This window comes from Hetaerina americana, unplaced genomic scaffold (assembly GCF_022747635.1).
Source record: "Hetaerina americana unplaced genomic scaffold, ioHetAmer1.1.p SCAF_100, whole genome shotgun sequence".
NCBI lineage: Eukaryota > Metazoa > Arthropoda > Insecta > Odonata > Calopterygidae > Hetaerina > Hetaerina americana.
Window position 1 is genome coordinate 843,744 of NW_027286071.1, and position 24,167 is coordinate 867,910.

The window sequence follows — 24,167 nt, forward strand, 5'->3', positions numbered from 1 at the left end:
TTTGAAAATTATGGGAAAATGATTTTTAGTCTGTGGTTCAAGGTAACAACAGAAGGATGAGCGAAATAAACTGATGAGATCCGCCAAAAACACAAAAAAAGGTGCTAATTGTAAACACGAATTTTTAAAATTCCATCATTGGTGACGGGAAATGTAATTAATTCATGAGAAATACCTTCGATATTCCAATACAAAAGAATTTGTTGATGCCCCCTGAATATGCGTGAGCAGTTTTGTATTTAATTACAAAATATCTCAATAACATGTAGTCATCTTTATGACTACATGTTACTGAGATTATCTGGGAGATATAGATCAGAAAATATTAATCTGAGATATTAAAATTTGATATTTATGGTTTTTATAACTGGTGAAAGGAACGATTATATTTTTTCTCTCATCGGAAAACCGGAAGTATTAATTTACCAAAAAATGAAAAAATATCATGATTAAAATTGTAGACAGAAAGATTTTGTCTGGCAATAAATGTCACTTTACGCATTATTTCTTGAACCGAATCTCTTGGGAAATGCTCAATCGTTAGGTTTTTATCAAATGTCTCTTTTTCCCCAGTCCATCTGAGGAGTCCATCTTTGTGAGAAATTAAATTGTTTACACATGTAGGTCGAATTAGGTCAGGTTTTAAAATATATCGTTAGACTGAAGTCCAATTTTAATCTCCGGTTGATGTCAAAACTCAGCTCTATGACTTATTATTAGGCCTAATTTCAAATATGTCTCTAATGATTATATTGTACTCATTTTAAAAACACATCAGGCAATGACTAATTCACAAATCAGCAACTATTACATCTAAAGTTTGCTCATCGACTTTGAAAACAAATTATTATAAGAAATACGTGATAAGAAAATAATTTTCTTAATAATCATTAAACAAACACCTTTTAATAACATTTTTTCTTCATGAAATGGACATTTTTATTCCATCGTTTGCCTATCCATTTGTTTACTAATAAATGAAATTTATCGATTGCGATTTAGATAATATATGCCCGGACCTATTAATCATTTAGAAAATGGGATTGGGTCGTTCAATGCTGTTTGGGACAGGGTACTTTTCTGCCTTTGCTAAAAGTTCTAGTGTGAATATTTATTGAGTTTAACGTTCGAAATTTAAATGCTTTATTATTTGTAATTTTCGTAATTATTCATTCCTCCATTTAGGCACGCGTTTTCCTAAACTGATGTTTTTGCTAAACGCATGTGATTTCCTTTAAGATATATGAAACTTACCTCATTTGCCAGGCGAAGCTATGGGTATCTATTCCCTAGGTTATAATGTACTATTCATACTAATTTTGAACACCAATTTTTAGTTTTAATCTGAGGGACAATCTAGTCTAGTATTTGGTTTTCTTGATCTATGGGCATGTTTTTTTCCATTTCACTCATTTCATGTATAATAGGGGAGGAACCCTTATGAATGTAGGATCGGTGTATAAAATTCTCTCCATGGGAACACTCCTCTCGCCCTCCCCGCCTTCCTTTATCCACTCCCCTGTCCCTACGGTGACATCCCTCCGCCTCCTCACGTTTCCCCTCCTCCCCTAGCCCTCCACCGACGCTCACCTTCCCCATACCAGTTGAATCAATTCCGTGCGATGCTTCATCTCACTTCAAAAGGCTTCCATATTTTCGACGGGCCGCCCGCCGTTCGTCTCTTTCAGCAAATAAATCGGCAGCATTTCTACGGAATTCATCAATCCCAGTTTGCAGTAGGTCCGTCATATTCGAGTTTTCCTTCCGAGGTATTATGCGGTTGTTCGTCGCTTCCAATCACACCGGGAGGTCTTCATGACCCTCTTTTAAATTTGCTGTTTTCACACAGTATTTTTATTTGTCGTCAAAAATAATATATGCTGCTCAAATTACAAAGGGAATGAGATGCTGTATTCAGGTAGGAGGAATCGTTTCAAAACTGATCGTGAAATGCGCCTCCTGTATAATTTTTTCGGATTTCAGCAACCTATTTCATTGCAACTCCCGAATAGTTTTTCCTCATCACGTCATAGTATTAAATTTTAAAGTAAATCAATAAAATTATGCGTCTGATTCAATTCAATATATTTGTTTGTATTTAAGTAATGAGGAAGTTGCATAAAATTTGTAGCCGCTTTTTATATGTCGAATCAACTATCTTGTAGATTTTGCAACGCTAGAGTGAGTGAAGAAATATTAATCAAATTACGGAGGGAATTCAAAACAGGAAATTATGCATTATTACTGGAGGCATTTAAAGACAATGCTTGAATGCATGTTGTGTTGAATTTGAATAGTCACAAATTGGTATAGCTTCTGGTAATATTTTTATATCTCCGAATAACATTACAAATATGGTAGATGTAAACATATTCAATAATGATGAGCTATGATTCAACATATAAATCTTAGATAGATTGCAAAATGACTATTTTGTAACCTATGCTTATGCCAGTTCTATCTATTGCCATATAAATTTTCACTCTGCAATAAAGTGAGTTAAATGTACTCCAGGTTCATCTCAGGCTGTCAGGACAATTCATTGATGCGAATAGTTAAAGTTGTTAATATGTACGTATCATGTAGATTCATTGAAATAATTATACTGAAATTCTCCGGATGACATACGCAAAACTTAAAGAGACAGTTCGCAGTGCTTGGAGTATTTGTATAATGTGGGTCAAATAGTTTTTAGATTTTAGGTAACTAGGAACATTAACCATTTTTTGAAGTTTAAAATTTTTTAAAGCCCTATTGTGAACATAATCCAAAATGAGAGTGAATTTTTACCATCCATGGATTATATTACAAGTCTTTGTTACACTTGGTGACACGTTATTGAACTCTGTTTATAAATTATTTAACATCAACGATTATTTAAATGTGACACTTTCAATGTGTATACACTCAAGAAACCTCTTCAGAGGATGTATCCTTATTTTGCTGCCTCTGTCAGGGTACATTAGCAAGTTTCAACTTGTATCCCATTAGTAAAATGATTAGATAAACTCGATAAGATAAACTCTCATGAAGATATTTAAATATGATTTTCACTCTCTGCGTGCTAATGATGCATCTCAGACTATGGTAACGCATTGTGAGTACCATTGAAATACTTTGGTTTTGTTAGCGAGTAAAAACTTAACCGATGATGGACATGGGGTTTATGTCGTGGTTAAAGGATTCATAGAATGTTGATGATTCAAACCGAAGTGAATAACTTTCATGGGCTCAAGATAAATAAAAAATTTCAATCAAATCGATGTTTATAAATCATGGGGCCCAACGTATTTGAAAGTTATTTTAAAGTATTATATGCCCTTAATCATGCGATTTTATTGTACATATTTATTGTGAGGTGTATTATTTTGAATACTGGATATAAGGAATAATTTTCAGAAATCTAATATGATTTTTAAATATTTACTTGCCCAGAGAATACTTTTGGACTCGGAAAGAGGAGATTAATCGTTTCAGGGAAGAAGCAGGGATAGTTGCGGTCCCCTTAAATGCCACAGCATAATCGCGGAATCCGAGAGAAACGGTTATTGTTAAGTTTCTCGCCCAAGAAACCTTAGGATTCAGCGACCTTCCTCCTTTCAAATGCACCATCTCCTCTTTTCTCTCTTCCCTTCATCGCGCAGCGCCCACTTTCTCCCTCTCCCCTCCGAATTTTCATTTCCTACGGCGATGGAAGGGATGCTTCCTGGTCATTCTATGAATTGGGTGCAAAAGTACCAAATGGGTCACTTCAGGAACTTCAACGACTTCAGTGTATAAATAAAGACGGGCATTGAGGTTATAATTCAAGAGGATCGATGAGTTATTTCGAAAAACTGCTTATTTGCTAGATCTCTCTTTACATATTTAAATTTTTTTATTTCCGTAGAGTATTCATCTGTTTTATCCGACTCATGTCGAAGATATTGGTCTCTTTTCCTGATAAGACCAGATTTTGGTGATGCATAAATAATTACGCCGTTTCTCGCACGACCAATCAAAGCTATTTGGTTAAAGTTTTCTTATGTGTGCTCTTCGTGCTCAAAACGTATGCGTCATGGTAAGAGATCATTTAACTCCATTAGTAATCGTTGTGACGTAGTAATCGCCCGTCTTTGTACTGAGTCCTACACTTCAATTATTGTAAATGGCAAGCTACTGGCTTCACCAAATATTCAAGCGAAAAATATGAGGCCCACACTTAAATTGGCGCCAGTGAGATTTAATTGATCATTATCCTATGCTATTACACACATGACGTCCAATAACAACTTTACATGCCCACTTCTGTCTTAACTGTAGTCAAAATCTTGATTCATAACCCAGAGTTTCATTTGTTGCTATAAATTTGATTTAGGCGATTTACACTGCAGCCTGTAGAAATCATGTTAGATAAAGAATCGAAAATAATTCAATAACAATAAATATCATTAAATAGATGAATGAAACATAACTACAAAATTGACAGCATTTGAATTAATATTATTACAGCTGAAAACTTGTCTCTGTTAGTTTCGAAGGAACGGGGTGTGAGGTGATGGTCGGAATAATTCACCTCTTGTGCACGAAGTGGTGGGTGCTTCCTCGGACTTCCTTTACTCCTTTCTCTGAAACCTCCCATTCATGATTCGTGGCAAGAGGCGGAGTTGGAGGCTTCCGAGGGTTTCATTGCCATTAAGGGATGCCTAAGGGAAGGGTAAATTCTTTCCTGTCACTGTCAATGGCTTCCAAATCGATTCGTTCCTTAATAGCTGTGAAATACTCAAGCGGATTAACTCTATTCTATCTCCTTGAATGGGGAAATTTTCTTTGACTTCCTCCCTCTAGGCTCTCAACACTCCTCTAAATCACTTCCCTTTATTTATTTTACAACTGGCGATTGTTTCAACTTTATGATGTGACTATATTTTTCACAGCATAAATATTAACATTAGATTGAATGAAAAGGGCGACTCGAAAAAAATAAAGAAAAATATTCGCACTAATTTCTCTAAATCTCAAATATTTGATTATCACATTTTTTAAGCTTAAAAATCGACACATTTCATTTAAGAATAAAAATCAATACAAAATTTTGAAAAGGCTCTTTGTGTAATCGAGTTTGCTCGTTCGAGAATAATTAGCCAATTTAAACTTGAATTTGATAAAAAACAGGTTTAAAAGTTAATTTTCTCTTATTTCTTATCTTCTATGTGAACCTTCTTGATTTGTTCCACAAACGCATGGTGAGAGTTAAGCATCAATGGGATCTTAATTTAAGGAGGACACACTCGTATTAAGTAGGGAAAAACGTTTAGATAAAAGGATAAAAACTTTATAAAGAACTTGGTGCCGGTCTAGGCGATTGATTTTAACTCTCTGAAATTGTTGCGGTGCAATTTGATAAAGATAAAGAAGTTAAGAAACTTGAAGTTTGTTGAATTTTTTGTTAGCTGTATACACTCCAATGTTTTGGCTCTGAAAATTCTTTGAAGATGAAGCCACTTCGCAATAGTACTACGATTTTTTGCACAATAACCAGGAATGAACTGCCAGACGAGCATAATGAGGAATGTGAAACTTGCATTCACAGTACGCTTTTAAGGAATTAGTGATGTATCAAAACTTATGTTTGCTTTTAGAGTATTATTTCAATTTTTTCTCTATTCATGACTAGCATATGTATGCATATAGTACGTACTATCAAAAACGTTTTATAAACGCAACTCAATTGTATGACACAAATTATTGCCGCCACTTTTATAAATATCAGGTGAAAATGTCTTATCGTCATACGTATGTATCACAATTCAATACGAATTTAATGTTCAGTACGTGTATGAAGATCATGGAACCTTTTCACTTAGGCATTTGCAGTTAGCGATACGGTTTTCCCTTTTCCCCATAGCGATTTAGTAATTTGAGAGAGACAAAGGGAGAGGCCTCACGAGATTATCACACCACGTTATTACTTAATGAATGCCAAGCATAAAAATGTATATAATTTGACACGTTGTATAAAATGTACATTGATATCATAATATTTTTCACGTAATTTATCAAAAAATGCACCTTTCGGTCCCGCTAGATACAAAAATCGTGGACTTTAAGAAAGTGGCCACAACTCGCTTGAAAAATAGCCCTCCTGAATGGCTATTGTACGATGTTAATTTCCAAATCGACCAATTTCAATTGCATTCTCAATATGAAAATACATATCGAGATGACATTGATATAATGACGTGAAAATAATTATCGGATACATAGGGCAATATCGGCCACATATTATGTAAAAAAACATCGTTCATTTCTTCTGCATCATCATTTCGCCATTATTAATCGATCCTTGATTTAATGGTCGCATAAATTTATTCATAACAACCCGGTAGGCATGAAATAGTTATCACAATCATGTCGACATATCGTAATATCGTTCAAATCCAGTTCCCGACTGTCAACAGGACTCTTAACCCTCAAGTATGATCGTTTCCCTCACATTTTCTCACGGTTCTATCAACCAACCGCTGACTAGATGACGGCGGGACAAAACGAGCGGCGGAACTCTGCGGTGTACGTCGCTCATCCGTCGTCAGATCCTTTGATTTTTTCCGATCCACGTCCTTCCTCTCCATCGGAAACAAATAAGCAGTTATTGTTCCTGCGGCTTGTTCAAAGGGTTTACTCACTCGCCTCCCTTTTCTCCTTTTGTGGCAGGAATGAACCGTTCCATCTCGTGTTACTCCTTCACCTAATTTCCCACACTCCTTCGTTACCTAATCACTCCATCCCTCTCTCTCTCTCATCCGTACGATGGAGTAGTATATTCCCGTCCCAAGCTAGAGGGATTGCGGAGATGGTAATCAACTTAAACCCCGCCCCCTCCCCCTTCGTTCCCTTACCCCCTTTACAACCTCAGATTTGTGGCGAATGGCGGCGGTCCGACCCTCTCTTCTATGTTATTGCCCCCCCCCCCCCTTCTCCATGTCCCGTCCACGTGTCCAACTTCTCACGTTTCAAATGTCCTGGTGGCGGTGTGGGGGAGGGAGGGAAGAAGGTACGATTCGGGTGGCGGGAGAGAGGGGTGGAGGGAGTGAAGGGGGGGGGGGTGAGCAAACCATCTCAAATTGATGCAAGCTTTCAATCGACTTCGGATCGATGCCCGGGGGCGGGGGAACGTGTCGTTCGTGCCTCGCGACGGTTAGGCACCGCCCCTTCGAGGGGCGCACGAGCAGTACGCATGCAGGCCCCAGTTCTTTCATATCTCGGCTCTATGAGCGTGTTTACTTGCGTGTACTCGTCGAGCACCGTAGTTGGAGGGGTGGGGGTCGAGTGATGGGGTTCGGGCGATAGCGGGGGTCTCCAGGGTATGGTAGACTGGATTTACGGATGCGGTATGTGCGGTGCGTGTCCCTTCGTTTGTCCGCGATAAGTGAATTTTGCGTCCCCTCTCCTTATGCCTTTAGAGTATGTCAGAAATATGATATGTCCATCCGCTTCCGCTAAATATCCTTGAGTCAAGAGACTGGCGTCCATCAGATAATGGTTCAATCATTTAGATCAACTTTAGATCCTCTTATTGTGACTGTTTAAATTATGGCAAACTGAATATTTTCTTTCTGTGAATTGAAATATGTATCCATTGTGCTTATTGACATAATTACCATGCGTACATATTTCCTCCTCATTTTCCGATACTGCTTTCCACCAGAGAAATTTCACAGTAAAATTGGCTGGATTTGGTCATTTTGCATCATTCTTCATGACAAATTTAACCGTATAATTGCTACGGAAGCGCGTTATGGCAAATACCTTGGGCAAGAGCTTGGCCCCCACTTCCCTCATTGCTAAATCTTCAGTAACAATGCAAAACACAATAGTAGACGACAAGTTCAGTTCATTGCCAACCATCTTGATACTCAATTGACCACCAGAGTCCAACAATTGTCGAACACGAGCCACATTGTTGTCGGTTTTGCTGGCTGACGACCGCCCAGTGAGCGTTGTTCGTCGCGAACCTCTTCCCAGCCCTCCTTAAATGCCTTTCACCACCTCGAAATTTGTGAGTAGGACAGAGCAGTGTCCCCGTAAGCCTCACGAATCATTTGGTTAGTCTCCTCTAGAGAAGTTTTTAGTTTAGCGCAAAACTTAGTAACAGCGTAATGTTGCTCGATCGTCGATTCTATGTTTTTCGTGACACGGTCGGCGCGCAGAGGTTTACAATAACTGACGTCCTGCTACATCTTCATCTTGCAGAGCACTGAGACTGATTTTGCGGAAAAGCTTAGAGCCCCCGCCACCTACTCCAAGTTGTTCGATCCCACTCCAATCAATAGGAGCGGCAAGGGAAATTCAATTGCATTACTTTCGGAACGCATTCTGAAAATGTTAATGATTCCATACGGAGGCTGTATTTTGTTATCGATTGCGGTGGCGCGGTAAGCGTGGGCTTTCATTTGTAATCTGTATGCATCTACACATTACAATTCTTAAAGAAAAATTATTGATAATGCAAGAGCCATCCTGATGCCAAATTAAATTGAGGTAACAATTCTCGTCGTAAATGGGATACCGTCTACAAAATGCCGCAGGTATGCGCAATGAAGAATAAATCTCCTTTGTTTGCAGTGGCAGTGCCTGTGAATTAGGGGATTCTGTGTGAAAATGTTCATTATAGTGCAACACTATAAGGATCGTTGTACGAAGGGCTTATCATTAGCTACACGGTCCCTCACTTTCTCCTCATCCTATTTTCATTTTCAATCTTTCATTCCGACTTTCCATTACTTATATTGTCTTCACCTATGCTGCAAATTTCATCCACAACTCAAAGGCCGTATTCGTGGGCCTAATATTTTTATTAAGTTGTTCTAGATGAAAAAGATAGTTTGGTTTGCTGGTTAATAATAATTTATTTTTATAGAAAATCTTTCGTTTTTGCTTATCCTGTTTTTCTTATTAACTTATTATTACTTCCATAATTGCTGGTGGTAGTGCTGTTAAAGTTACAACTTTCTTCGTCTTACTAAAATATTTCTTTCCTCTACATGTATTTATTTGAAGTCCCTTCGACAGCAAGACATTTGAGCCGATCTACGTTTTGAGATAGTGCATTTTCATTCTCATATGATTTTAAGATTAGTATTCATATGGATTCCTCTGTCTTTTTACAAGTTTGGTTATTTCCTCTGGAAACCCTAACTAAGGGTGGCAACTGGTGCTCCTGAGAGGACTCTTGGCATCGCCGCGACGACTTGGGGAAGCCCGCTTCGCCACGCAGGGAGAGAAAGAGGGAGGGCGGAGGGGTAGGCTTGCACTTCGATTGCTTGCCTGCTTATATTCCTCTGTGTTTACGTGTTTCCATAAAATATCAGAAATTACACGGTCATTATTAATGCTGTTTTTCTAATAATTAGATAATTAAATATCAATTGTATAGAATGCTGCATCTTATAGGGAGGCTAATATGGTGATTTTCCGTTGCCTTCCACGTCGCATCAACTGCGTCCAATTCCACTCTCGCCCACAGCTGCGGCAGTTGATACCAGACCAATTATCATCACCTGCGCCATCAGCGCCTTATGAACTTTCTCCATTGGTGTAACATCCACTTTTCTCGTTGACTCGTTCCGGAAAATCAGAAATGCAATTTTTTCAAAGTTGGAAAAAACTTTTGTAGCATAAAGGAATCAAAATGGCGAATTTCAGGTTTATAGATGTATCGACTGCACCTACGTTGCCTCTGCCCAGCCCTTCATGCTTCGTATTTCCGTACCCGTTGCTCCATTTCCTTTCCGCTCCATTTTAAAAACGCATATATACTATATACTTCATACTTCCCTACCCTTAGCTCCATTAAAAAAAAATCCCAATCATAGCGATGCATTAACACAGTTATATGAATTGAAATATTTTCTATATTTTCATTAACACATTTTTCATATTTCTTCTTGAAGATTTTAACCTGCTATTCATAGTCGTAAATAGGGTTATCATGCAAAGGAGGAAAATGAAAACAAATGTTTAGAGAGAATTACAAAACGGCGGACTATAAGAATGAGTGGAGAGTTAATTCAGAATAAAAAACGTTTTACACAATATTTAAGCACACAACGCCCTTAAAAAACCAAAAGTAAAAGAGAAATAAATAATAAGAAGAAGTGGAAAGGCGAATCGGCTGCGAGGTTTATCCCTCCTGAGTAAATTTTCATATTTATATGCATTTCATGTGATTTTTCACACTCTCATTAATGCAATTATTCAGTTAAGCATTAGTTTATTCATGTACAAGTTTATCTGGTGTTCAGATCTTCTTATATACCTCTTAGAATTATTTTCAACTCTGAATTAGAATTAAGGGAAATTAAATGAATGGAAATTAATTCACGGAAGATGTAGTAAGGCGTTGATTGTTTCTTTCGGTAGCGAAAATATCCTCGCATGAAGGAGAAAATTCCTATTTTCACAATTTCATTAGAACATTCGACTAGAATTTTCGCGGAAGAAACATACAGTTACGATCGAATATGTTTCCCAACACATATCACTGATGACAGAGGTTAGCAGTACTTTTGGGTGAAAATTTTCTTTCTTACTTACATGTTGGCAGCTGAGGGTCTGGGAGCGAAGTGGTTCGTACTCTTAAGATCGCCAGAGGGTTGATTCCTGCAAGTATGTAAAAGTTCGTGGACTGATCATCATTGCTATGGAAATAAAAATCTAACTCTTGATAAATTCGAAGGATTTTTGGTCGTGCATGGATATGAAGAAGGCCGAATGAAAGAGGACTCGAGCGGCCAACTCTTCCATCTCTAGACAGAAGTCTCTCAGTCATTCTTAGGCAAGTGATTGGAAAAATGTTAACACTCTATTGACCGGGACGATTAAGCAGGAGAAACAAATGCATAATTTAATAAGTTCCAAATTAAACATTTATATGGAGTAAAGGCTTGACTATTTCCTGTTACAACTTGGAAACGAATTCAGAAATATGCTCTTTTTAAGCAATTCCATTTTTCTGGATGGACATGAGCTGGGTCTGGCGGTTTAAGTAGAAGCAATTTGACCAAAAACATTAAATATACAGCGCAGGGAAGGTATCAAAGCTGAATATAGATATAGCGATGGAATCTAAGACTAGCAAATCAAACGAAACTTATGGGAATTGACTTTTAAAATGACAAAAGGTAGATACTGAAAATTCGCCTACAGCGTGGCGATAATAATAACAGGTAACAACGCTAGTAAATAACAATTAAAGCCTTTGCATTTTTTTTAATCCATTCAAAATATAAGATTGTCAGATTTAAACGCAATAATGAACAATGACTATTTTCATGAACTTTTATGAGTTTTTAACTCCTACAAAATTCAAAGAACTGCATCGTCACTATGAATGTTTTTTCCTACTCATGGCACTCACATTTTGGTATGGTTTTCTCTTAAATATTTTTTATCCTCATTTGGCAAGTAGTGTGCTGTAAACAAATTATAGTATCGATATCAATCGCTTCGTATTTTTAAATTGTATGCTCTATCAAGGCTTTGCTTGGCCTCGATTGAATTATATTAGTGCTTTAGCATAATTTAGTCCTATACAAAATGGGTTGCAATACATTTTCGTTTGAAAAGCTCAAGAGTTAATTACAAAATCATCTCCGACCATTCCAAAATATATTTTCGCTAGGAGGTATTATTTATCTGAAGATTGGTACTCCAAAGGTCTTGCTTTTCACCTCCCATTTTCTGCTTAAGATATCTTATTTGCGACCTTTCCATCCATTCTTCCATTATTCCTTCAATGACTGCCATCAGAAGGCAGTTTTGGCTTTACCCGAGAGCTTTCCTCTACTTCTCGGTATTTTCGAAAAACTTTCCTCTTTAGCCTATTCCTTGTCAGATTTCTTCGTGATTTACAGTGCCCATTTAAATTATTAAAAATATTTACTAGGGGGTGTGAACGACAGCTGAGATCATTTGCCCCATAGGTGGACACTTAGAGTTACCTACTTTAAACGAAGGCGTCTAGGCATAAAAAGTTTTGACGTCCCATTCGACGGACGGCGTCCTCTCCACGTGGACCCCAAGCAGGGACTAGGATATCAATGAAAAATCCTGCCACGCTATATCGGAATTCATTCTAGAATACGGATCCAGAACCCTCTGGTTATACTACCCACGGCACCAACCAAATCTCTGTCCATCCAGTGCTAATCAGTTCTCTACGGCCGCAAAACGCTTGCTTCCAATTTCGAATCTTCTGCTGCCGCTCATGACTCCCATGCCATAGAATAGCTCGAAGCTATCCGTGATTATAACTACCCCGTGCGCCCGCCAGGTTATAAATGTTGGCACGAACTTTAGATTTTAGAGGTTACGTGCAAAATAAGCGAGTGTCCTTGGCGAATAATCAATCGTGAATAACAAGCGAGGAGAGCCTAGCGACCAATTCATGGAGAGAGTGATCTAAAAATGGACTGAAACCACCCAAAGGTGCGGTGAGATAGAAAGTGGTGAATGGCAATAGGCTGCCAATATGTCGAAGGAGAGCGAGGGGGCAGCAGCCTAACTTAAGGTGTGTTAGTGACGGTGAAAACTACGGTAACAGATGTAGCGATATTCATTTTCGCATTCGCATGCGCAGTCAAACTTATTTTAATGACTTTTACACTAACACGAGAGAGACGATGGAAAACCAATCCGTTATATAATTATTCCCGTGAAGGAGCAGCTTACGTATTCTAAAACACTAATTTTCTAGATTTAATCACTTTAGTTTTGCGCGCACTGTTTTTCAAGCTTTACTCTTTTCAAATCGCTCGTGGCGGATTAATTTTTCTTTCGGACCGTCCGGAACAAGATTATTCCCTTTTCTCTGTGGTGTGGATCTGGCGCTTAAGTGAGCTTGAAGCCACACCCCCTTTCGTCCTTTGCCCAAGAGTTACGATGCGTTCAAGGGTGAGCAAGAGAAATCCCATTCAAAAGAAATCGGATAAATAAATGAAAATAGGGGCGAGGCTCCTCCGAGTGACGTGGGCGTCTTGTGATGTCGGAGCAAGGGAAAAGGCCGTTCGCTAAACTGCTTATTCCCTTCAGCATCGAACAACGTAGTTTGTTAAGGTTTCTCTGTTTTTACGTGAGCGGGATAGATTGTGAGAAAATAACGGCTATCGGAAATATTTTGAATGGAATTACGAATGAAACCGGCGATTTGCCTGTTGCTTATCGCTGTTTTACGTCATAGGGAAATGATGCCCTCCACAAATTCCTTGAATTAAGCAGGAAAGATCAGGGCTCATTGATTTAATCTGTATAGCTGACCCTAAAATTAATTGAATGCGGCATGTTAACTATATTGCAGCCAAATCACTCTGGCGCAGATCGAGGGGTCAGGATTTGAATTCCGGTAGAGGCGAAAGACTTTGCACCGTAAAATTTTCCCAAAATTTGTGTTCACACCAGCAGATGATTCTACTAAGGTTACCGCTTTGGCTTTTCCCACTGTTTTTTTGAACTTCCCGATAGGCATTTTGGAATTTAACATAATAAAATGAAAACCATTTGAAGTTTAATATGATTAAATTTGAGAGATTATTAAGAGAGTAACATTATTTATAAGTATTAAATGTAATGCATCGATTAGTTGTGATCATATGATCGGCATACCTTCAGCCTGTTTCAGAATTATTGATAATTTGTTTTCTTAACTCCTCATTGAATCGCATATAGACCTAAAAAGTTGCATACGGATTTTCCAAACCAGTGTTTTGCTCATAATTCGCCTTTGGGAACCTTTAGAATTCAAAGTGCGACAAATTTATGTACCGAGAAACATCAACGATTTAGATTAATGATTAGGAGACGTGGTCGTGTAACGGGTAGAGCGTTGGGCTTCTGACCGTAGGGCCCGGTTTTGATTCTAGGAGATGTCTCTGGGCACCCTCAGCTTTACCCAAGCTTTTTTCAGGTACCATATCTTCATGGGAAACCGCAGGCGGCACAGGCAAAAGAACTAGCCCCCCTCGGTACCCTGTTAAAGGGTGAATTCCACAAGCCGTTGGCTTAAGTACTGAGTGAATCTCTGCCCTCACCTACCCAACCGACCTTGGTACTTGGGTTGATGACTGAGCTATTTTTGGACGAACTGTTAGATTTCTGCATTATACTTTTAAATTCGGTTGATTTGATACATCTTCAGGTTTATACAGAATAACAGATGATTATTTGAAATATCCATCTTTATTAAATTTAATCAAGTATCTATCCGTATACAAGATATAAATTTGGTGAGAATTTAACTTATTCTTAAGTAAAATTTGGTTTTCCTATCCTCTTTACACTAATTGTGAACACCGATGACAATGATGGCAAAAATATAACGTGTAATAATTGGAAAATCTAAAAAAATATCAGGAATACATTTGGATTTATGTAGTAGTTTTGCAGAAACGTGCATACATGCACAGTTTATGTCATATAAATTTCTCCCGGCAACGTTTTCTCTTCCATCAACCTATCTAACGCTCCTTCATTCATTTTCTCTCTGTCCAGGTTAAATAAACGAGGAGAAATGCAATTATCTTGAAAGTGTCTGCATTGATGAAACAAAATTTGTATTTAAGGTAGCAATATTGCATGCTAATATTGAATTCATCAAAAACTAAATAATGAGTTCGCCAAAAGCGATATTTCATCTCTCATTTAAATATAATTAGTATCATTTTCTCGTACCTTATTTTTGCTTCAATGTTGCCATTGCTGCTTAGTTTAATGAACTATTCAATGCACGTTGACTATTGGAAAACGGTATCTATATATTTCTAAAATTGGGTCAGAAAACTCGATTTTATGAAAATACCTGGTTTAATATCCTGACAATGAATAGCAGGTCATAATCTGCTCACAGCAGATCGTACGGAGAAATTTCTTCAATTCATAACTGTTGGAGATCGTTCTAAAACTTCTACATAAACATGTTCTGGGTCATTTCTTTATGATCAAAAATATTTTTGCATAAAAAATTCGCCTGAGTAATTCAATGAAACTTCCTGCCTTTTATAAATCTTGAAACAGATACTCTATAATATATTTTCCGTCCGACTGTGCGCTTAGCCGATCATTTCCTTTACGTTTTCGAAACTTACCTCCAAGAGCTACCACAAAACCTTGGCCCTAGTAACCATGTCTTAAGAAAGACTCCATTTTCGGGATGTCACCGCGTAGGTTGTTTTTCTGACAACATTTTCGCTCGTGTTTCAACGAGCGTCTTCAGGTCGTTGAAACACGGGCGAAACTGTTGTCAGAAAAACAACCTACGCGGTAATATCCCGAGAATGGAGAGTCTTTCATCTGAACGCCGCGAAAATCTACGATCCCAAACCATGTCTTAATTCTAACGAGAACAGTGAAACTTATTTTCCAGATTAAGTCTAGGTTAAAATGCATGAATCGAAATTCAAAAATTAAATTTCCTCTTGTTTTAAATTATAGTTCATACAGTGCTAGTGATCAGTGTAGTTAGGTTTAATAAAAAAAGAAACACTTTTTAATAGCCATCTTGGGTAGAAACAAACTATTTGGGGAATGCATAGGATTCGGCTTGAGCTATTATCTCCGAGAGTCATCATCATATAGAGCTTTACCTCCATTATTTAATGCTTCAATGAGATAACTTAGGGTATGCATCTTGGTATGCTCTGCCATCTTATTAATAAATTTTGATCGTATTTTTTTCACTAATCATAGTATACTAGATATCATCATATTATTAAAAACCCACATAGATCATTCGGAATCAGACACCCAAGGATAATCGGTCCACCCTCCCCCTTCGAGAAAACTTCATTCATTGTTATTTCATGTAATGCATGAAAGTAACTGGCCTAGTTACAGTCAGTTGCGTTTTAATTCCTTAATTATTTGTGGTGTGATATCGGCCTATCAGTCCCTCGCTCCGTGGAATAATGGTGGTCTCTTGTGGGACCGAAAACCGGCTCGGGATCGGCTTGCCACGGCCTCTCCGAGCTTCCTCCTGCTCCCCCTCCCAAGAGAGCGGGAAGGAGGACTGAGAGAGCAAGTCTCACATCCCCTGACCACAGGACGTCCCCTTAAATGAACAGCTGACGAGCCACTCGAGAACACTCGAAGAACGTGCGCTCCTCTTTTTTTCCCCACCACTATTTTGCGGCTCAGGGCATTTCTTATGGCTTACGAGCTTATCGTTCCGGGAAAGCTAGAGGAAGATCGCTCCAAAGACCCAGCGTGACGAATTGACTCTCGTTCACCACAGACCCTCCACTTCCTTAGCGAAGAGACCGGGAAAAATTAATGTTTTCTAGTCGCTGAAATCTAAAACCTCCGGTTGATTGGGTAATAAGACTTCGGCAGATGGCGCCTAAATCATATCAAATCTGTAGCGCCTGTGGTTAAATTCACACAGCATTCGATATGCACTGTGAATAAGTGGCCAGCTCTGAATATTATAATATCCAAACATAATCATTATGCATCATGTATATGATTTATAATACCTCATGATAACTTGTAATCGCCTTACAATACATAAGGAAATATTTCAAATAGTCATGAAGACGGTCGTAGGAATCCGTAACCAGAGTTTGACTAGCTGTTGAGACCAGGGAAAACAGGAAAAGCAAAAGAGTACCATTAGTCTTTTATTCACAGTAGATGATGCAAAATTTCGGAAAGGAAAACAAAAATGGAAGCGTGAGAGAGGAGAGAGGAATTTCATATGAAACAGGATTTCTTGGCTTGGCGTGACCAAACCTGGCTTCGGACCGGGCTGTCGCGTTGCGTTGCATCGTTTTGGGTCTTGTGTTTATTGCTCTATTATCCGAGAATATTCAAGCATTGGGGAATATTTGCAGTTTTTTCCATCCAAACACATTCACATAAGCACTTATGAAAGGCGATCTAATAATGATGACAAAAAACCATTTACTTTCTTAGGATTTTGTCAAAGTTTGTGTTCAGAAAATCCGCAATTGGTGACCGCATTATTAATATGCAATGTTTCATTTTAGTAGTAATATATCTAATTTACGCTGGTATTTAGTGCGTGATGCCAAAGTCTTCACCATGTACACGATGTTGTAAGCCCCCATTTCTTTCCAAACATAGATAGATAGATAGATAGTGGTCTTTATTTGGGCGAAATTGAGACCAAATGGTCCCTTCTTCCATTTAACCCATCGTCATATACATATTATATTAGCCATTTAAACTTACAGTTAAATTCAAATCTAAACATAAACACATAGAGATAGACATAAATTCATTAATCCAAATTTGCACATCGAAAAGAAAAAAGTATATACATATATATAGACACACACATACACATACATACACATACACACACATATATACCTATATGCATACACATACATACACATATACATACATATCCACTCACACATACATATACACACATAAAACATACATACATGCATTCATACACATGCATAAATACATGCATAAGTACGCACATACACACCCATACATACATACATATACATATATAAATTAAGAATACTCCTTCAAATACTCAAATTAAATGACAGTAAACAAAATAAATATATCACTGAACGGTAGTAAAAAGGGCGGTGTTTTAATATGCGTTAAACTCGAAATCTGATGTTTAGAATTAGGCATTACATCGAAACGTCCCTGAATACGACCAGTTATGTTTCTTCCATGTCAAGCATGATTATTTGGAAAACGTGAACATGCTGAAATACTTAGCAAAAAATTGCTCTGATTAGCTATTTACATTGTAGCAGAGATGTTTGCGATGGAGTTCCGTATGTGAGCAAATAAAGCGTCAGGGACACCATATGATCATTTTTAAGATAATAATTTCATGTACAGGCCCTTTTGGATGCCCATACACGGCGTACTGCTGGTATTCAAGCCATTTTAACTCATCATGTTTAAATTTTACAGGGTAATATTACTCTAGAATGCTCTACAATGGTATCAACTGGAAGTATGGAGAAAAGGGTTCTAGGGAACAAAATATACCTAGTTATTGTTTTAAGTTATGACTTCGATGAAATGATTTACGAAATAAATGCGCGGTAGTTCAATAATGCCAAAGCCATTAATTTAACTCTTCATTTACTTCGTGGCGAGATATTTAATTATTTATTTCGTATTCAGTTTAAATTTGTTTAAATTCTGTTTTATCGCTAAGATTTGGCAATCAATTTAAGGTTGCTCTTCACTCTTAGCTTTCTTTTCCTATCCGTGTTTAATACTTGTATATATAAATATATAAATATATATATATATATATATATATATATATATATATATGGGGTAATTCATTCTTGGGACTTCAATGCTGTTGTTAAAAACATTTTACGTTCTATTGCCGCCGTCAACAGACTTATGTGCCTTAAAGTAAGACAGATTAGCTTATTTTAATTTTTTTTATTTTTAGTTTTGGATATTTTTCAATGCGTATGTATCTGCCATGATCAGACGGCAATTATATTTTTATTGGTGAAATATTACATTCAAAGATATTTTCGTTTGTTGTACATACATACCATTTCGCATCGTGGATTGAGGAAGCCGCACAAGTCAAAATTACGCCCTTGGTGAATGAAAGTGTTGAAAATTTTCAGTTTATTCGGTTTATAATTTAATCTTTTTTTTTATCATTCTTTATCCTTTTCATTAGAATATTTCCGCTTTCCTTTTCTCTGAATATCAAATTATAATATTTCTTCGACCTCCCTCATATAACTTTCAATTTTTAATTTCAAAATTTACGCTAATGGTTTTATTGTTATTTTTTACCTGCATCTATGAAAGAATTGTTATACAGAAGAACAAATCAACAGGAAAAGCAATATAAAAAACGTAAAGTTCTACCGTCGTGATAATAGAATCTATGGTGATATAAGAAACCAAAAGAATTTTAATGTCATCTAGACAACTCATGTCATATAATGAGTAAATTAGTTCGTTTATGAACATATTAAATCCTTGGAATTTTCAATGTTTTCTCCTTATCTTAGAGAAAATAATTCTTTACTAGTTTAATTCAGGAGATTTTTTTATATGTCTCCTTGTTCGTGAAAAATGTATAAATATGTCGATAACTGAGTTAAAACTCTTAACTATGTTATGGAGTACGCAATTTAACATCATAATGGAATTATTGTGCTTAGATGGCTGCTTGAGCAGATGAGTAAATGAAGGACAAACGCAATAAATTTCACAGTGAAAAATTATGAGACACATCATTCGAACCCCGATTCCCGACTTTGGAAAATGATTTCTCCGCTGTGAAATATTTCGTATTTGTGTACACAACGGCGAGTGACTCCGCTGAAGATACTGCTCCGTCATTTCCCGCATTTCAATGTGTCACCAAATGAGGAACCGTTGCATCCGAAACAATGGCTACGCCATACCGGCGATGCTTACAACAAAATGCGTTAGAAATAGAAATTAGTTGTACGCGTACATCGTAACTAAATTGCAATCAAACAAAATTGCAATCAAATCGTATCCAGATTTTTTTGTCGGCGGGGTGGAGACCGTCTGCTCTCCCAAAAGGTCGTGGGATCTAGTTTTGCCTCGGAAATGCGTGTGGCATAAACTCCGTTGGTTCGGGACCCTGGAGACCTGATGGCAAGTCGGACAGGATAGTAATCACTAAGGTACGCGGGCCACGATAGCTGCGAACAGGAGTCAAACAATATTCCATCTCTAAGTATTTTTAAATTTTATAAAAACTTATTTTGCATACGCTAATACATATCCTAATCATGTGACGACAAGACAAGTGAATCATCTATTTTATACGCAGTTTGGTCCATGAAATAGTGAGCAAAAATTCTATGAAAAAATGCGATAATAATAAATCCTCTTTAGGCATGTAGCACTTTAAAAAGAACCAAAGAACTGGAAATCTAGAAAATTTTTAGTGAAATATTTATTTAGTTATGAGTTGCAAATTGAGGTAATTTATTTTTAAAACATTCGAAATGGTGGTGAATAATTGTACCTTCAAATCAGATACATTTTATCAGATAAATTTTGGTAAACTTGAGCAGCATAATTTGGAAGAATTTCATCATATATACTACACCGACAATGGGCTTAAAAATAGCAGTTTCGCCATTCCGAAATTATGAAAATATGGCATTTATATGGCGCTAATAATGTCTATATTATTCTAGTGTTGTATTCCACTCATGTTTTCCCGTAAAGTACAGGTTCAAAGTTTTTAGTTAAAAATTAAGCACGGAATAATGAATTGTAACAATTTTTCGTCATTTTGTGTTTATTAATATTTATTTTATAAACTTTTTTACAAGCATTTTATAGGGTTCAATCAAAACATGAGATTGAAAACTATAATTTTCTAGTTCATCATATTGCACGGTAAGAACTTAATGAAAATGAATAGCATCTTCTCTTTATGACGGAAATCGACATGCCGATTTAAATAAGCAACATATACAACAACAAATTTGGGATGCGACTGGTATGACGTCATTTCAGAACATTCCTATGGACATGATTCGAGGGGTAAGGCGTTTAAAATTAGATTTATCATTTGAGAAAATTTTGAGAATTAAAAATCTCATGTTAGGAAATCGACAAGTTCATATGCAAGAAAATGTGTTTTTTAAGTACCTACATTGAAATTTCAGTTTCCTTGAAGATGCATTTATAAATTTTTTTCCACGTTAATTTAACGAACAGCCCTCGCCAATTAGGGGGCATTTTGTGGCCCAACTCGTAGACTCACTGTCGAATCGATGAGGGAGAATCGTAGCCCAGTTGGCCCGGGTGAAGACAGAGGACAATCCAAAATCCCAGCGATGAGAAATTTTGATAACTAGAACAGCGTGAGAATATGCAAGTTTCGCAGGGAACAGAGCTAGTTCACGTAGTGCTGAGATTCTTGGGCTAATATAGCGAAAGTAAAACCAAAGTTCATTAACGATCCCTTGAATTTAATTTAAAATTTTATGCGTTTGATGCAATTCAATTGAATTGAGCGAATGGAGCCTTGCTGATTTATTATTTAGGGAACCTTATGACGTTCTTTTAAATACTGCGGGTTATCTTGGAATAAAATAGAGGGAATTCGGCTTGTTGCAGAGATTGAAAATAAGCATCAATAAAAGCACTTGACTAGAGGTATCAATTACTTCATGGATATGAATGGAGTTAAGCATTTAAAGTACAAATTTATTCATTATAATAGGGGGTTTGGATGAATCTTCATTTCGCCGCATTACCCCCTTCGAGATGAAAAATTAAACGAAAGCAGTGAAATTTCATTGATATTAATTCCACTAGTTAATTTTAATTTTTGCATCGAGAAAGGCTGAAAAGTTTGCGCCACCATATCACTGTTGATTTTAATGGTCTTACCGGTTGTGGTCTCCTCCAATAGGGTCCAAATGAGAATTCTTCCTCCGTTCACTTTCTCATGACGGGGATGCACTCCGTGCCATCTTCTGCCCACATGATCCTCATTCACTTTTATTCCACACTCCCCTACAACGACAAGATGAGGCGAGGTCAGTGGCATGCGAGGGTTGCTGGGATAGGTCACCTCACTCGATCAATCTCCGTATCCCTTCCGTTATAACAAAGGGGGCGGGGGGGAAGTCGTCTCCCAAAAGAGTGCGAGAAACAGGGAGAGAGGCCTGCGCACACAGTCTCGATAGAGAATCCTTTTGCGTGTTGGTAGCAGCGTAACGGGCACTCGACGTCCGACGCCCTTTCGATGCTCCAGTCTGGACTCGATCGGCGTGCACCGCCGCCCGCCTTCCCTTTTGCGGAACGGGATGTGGAGATCGAAATTTTATACTTTCACGACGGAGCGGATTTTTCGGTAGGAGAGCCGCAGGCCGCAACTCGGAGAGGGAAGATGGGGCGTGTCTGCGTGCGATCCTTACCGGCGGGGTCGGACACGGGAGGGGGATTCGTGCTATAACTGCGCGTCTTCCACGCGAGTGTGCCCCGACCAATCGGGGGGGGGGGCCCGAGGGTCCTCCCAAGGTTCGCTCCTTTCGCCGGAGCGGGCACTCACTCCTACGCACAGACACACACACTCACACGCATACGCGTAGGGGCGCGCGGCGATGGGGCACACTCTCCAGGCGGGAGAGGCAAGCGAAAAGAGGAGGACCTCGGGACTTCTCTCCGGAGGGATTTCGGTGAGAGACTGGACGTCGGCGATGGCCGATGCGGGACTCCTGGAGTGCCGTACTGGAGTGTTGGGCGGCTCGGAGGGTGCGGGGGGGCGTCGTTGGGATAAGGGGCTGGACGGGGGAGGGTGTGTGGTGGGGAGGGGGGTGTGTGTCAGAGCGGCATGGATGGGATGAGTTCGTCTCTGCCGGGGTTGGACTAGGGGAGGGGGCGGGATGGGGTTTGAAGGGTTTTGGTCGCGAAGGAGCGGGGTTGGGTGGTGGCGATTGGTGGGGGGGAAATGGTGCGCAGTGGTGAGGGAAGGTGGTGGATGAAGGGAAGAGAGAGTGTCGGAGGAGCACAGGGTGGGGTAGAGGATGGGGGTGGGATTTGTGGTTGGGCCGGGAAGGAATAAGGCAGGAAAAAACTATGGGGTTCGTTGGGTTGGTGGGGGGGAGGGGGTGTCGAAAGCGGTACGTTAGACGGTGGGGAGGAAGGATGGTGGGGGGCCCTCGTGGGACGGGGGAGGGACTTAGTGGAGAGGGTGGGCAAAGGACGATCAACAACACCTTACCCTTCCCCCGATCCCGTGCGCCCACCACCCACGCAGAGGCAAACTGGGATCCTCCGCCCTCACTCCATACCTGCCCACCTTCTCCCTGGTCCCCCGCCTCCTCCAACCCTCTCCCCCCTTCCCGGCGTGCACCTCGCCTGCCGATCCGATTAGGCCAGTGGCGCGGAAACGAGCGTCACTTCCGCAGTCACGTGACTGCGAGCGGCGAGGGAATCCCTTTGTCCGCGAGTCCCATTCCCACCGGGACACCTCCCGACACCCCCTCCCCTCTTGTTTGGCTCCCCCATCCCAGCAGGTCCACCCGCTTCTTCCCATCACTCCACCCCTTCCATCTCGTGTGCGAAGCGGGGACCTGCACCCTCTCACAGTCTTGCATACATTTTCACCTATCCCATGAGAACTTGTCACCGGCTCGCTTTACCCCGCGTTTTTTAGCAACCTCCCTCCCTTTTTGTACTTGTTTTACCAATATCGTCGTACTTTAAATAAAGTCGTTTCTCGAACAGAAATAATATTCACACCCTAGAAAATCTCTGGGGTTGAAATAAATATTTTCCATTGATGAGTTGTGCATTATTGATATTTTCTAGTGTTTTATGATAAGTGTTTTAGTTAACCTCAATGTAGCTTCATTTTTTAAATTAAATATCGTAGCCTGTTTTTCCAGGAATCGATTGAAAGAAATTTGTCTCTTGCATATGAAACTCGATAGTCTCTCTATCGAGGAGAAGAATTTTTCCCGAGAAGGGGGGTTTTGGTCCGGCTTGTGTCGTTTTACTCACGGTTCATCAGTGGGACGGACGCCTTCACGAGCACCCTTGGACTTATTGAGTTCAGTACAAAAGAAGCTAACATGAAGTTAATGACCAGGATTTGCTGTGCTTTTTGATAGTTTATCTTATTGAATAAAATTGAACGTCAAGAAGTCAAGCTATGTATGAAAATAATTGTTTCTACTCTTCAATTACTTTTGTATCTATTTCAATCGGATTTCTGTCCTCATTCACCTGATTTATAGATTATTTAATGAAATGATGGGTGTTGTATTATACTTCTGAGGTGGAGATGCCATCTATATTTACAGTAACAGATAAAATCAATTTCCTGGTTTAAAATGATTCCAGATTTAAAAGCGCAATGTAAGAATTCATCTCACGCAATGTTACAATATTAGCGCTGGGTATATTTTTTAATGATTGAAATGTTTAACTGCCGATATAGTTTCTTGAATTTCTATAATTGAATAAATATAACAGCATATCGAACACTTGTATGTTTATAGAAAATACAATGGCATTGGTAAAGTTTTCACGACCCGGTTACTATTATTACTCTACGCAATATGCTGTACTTTATTATGCATCTACATTTTACAAAAATCTATCAATTGATTTAATTTAACTGGTTATAGGTTTAAGAAAATAGAAATAAA

The 24,167-nt window shown here is 38.7% G+C and overlaps 1 protein-coding gene across 1 annotated transcript in view; it reads right to left on the minus strand.

Moving 5' to 3' along the window:
- Positions 1-22,234, minus strand: part of LOC139700444 (protein glass-like) — a 66,522-nt gene extending 44,288 nt beyond the window's left edge. The window contains exons 1-2 of the mRNA XM_071599046.1: positions 21,400-22,234; positions 10,576-10,641 (exon numbers count right to left, since the gene is read on the minus strand). Of these exons, the coding sequence (XP_071455147.1) occupies positions 10,576-10,577 (2 nt within the window). The 5' untranslated portion in view covers positions 10,578-10,641; positions 21,400-22,234. The remainder of the gene's footprint in view (positions 1-10,575; positions 10,642-21,399) is intronic.
- Between the last annotated feature and the right edge of the window lie 1,933 nt (positions 22,235-24,167).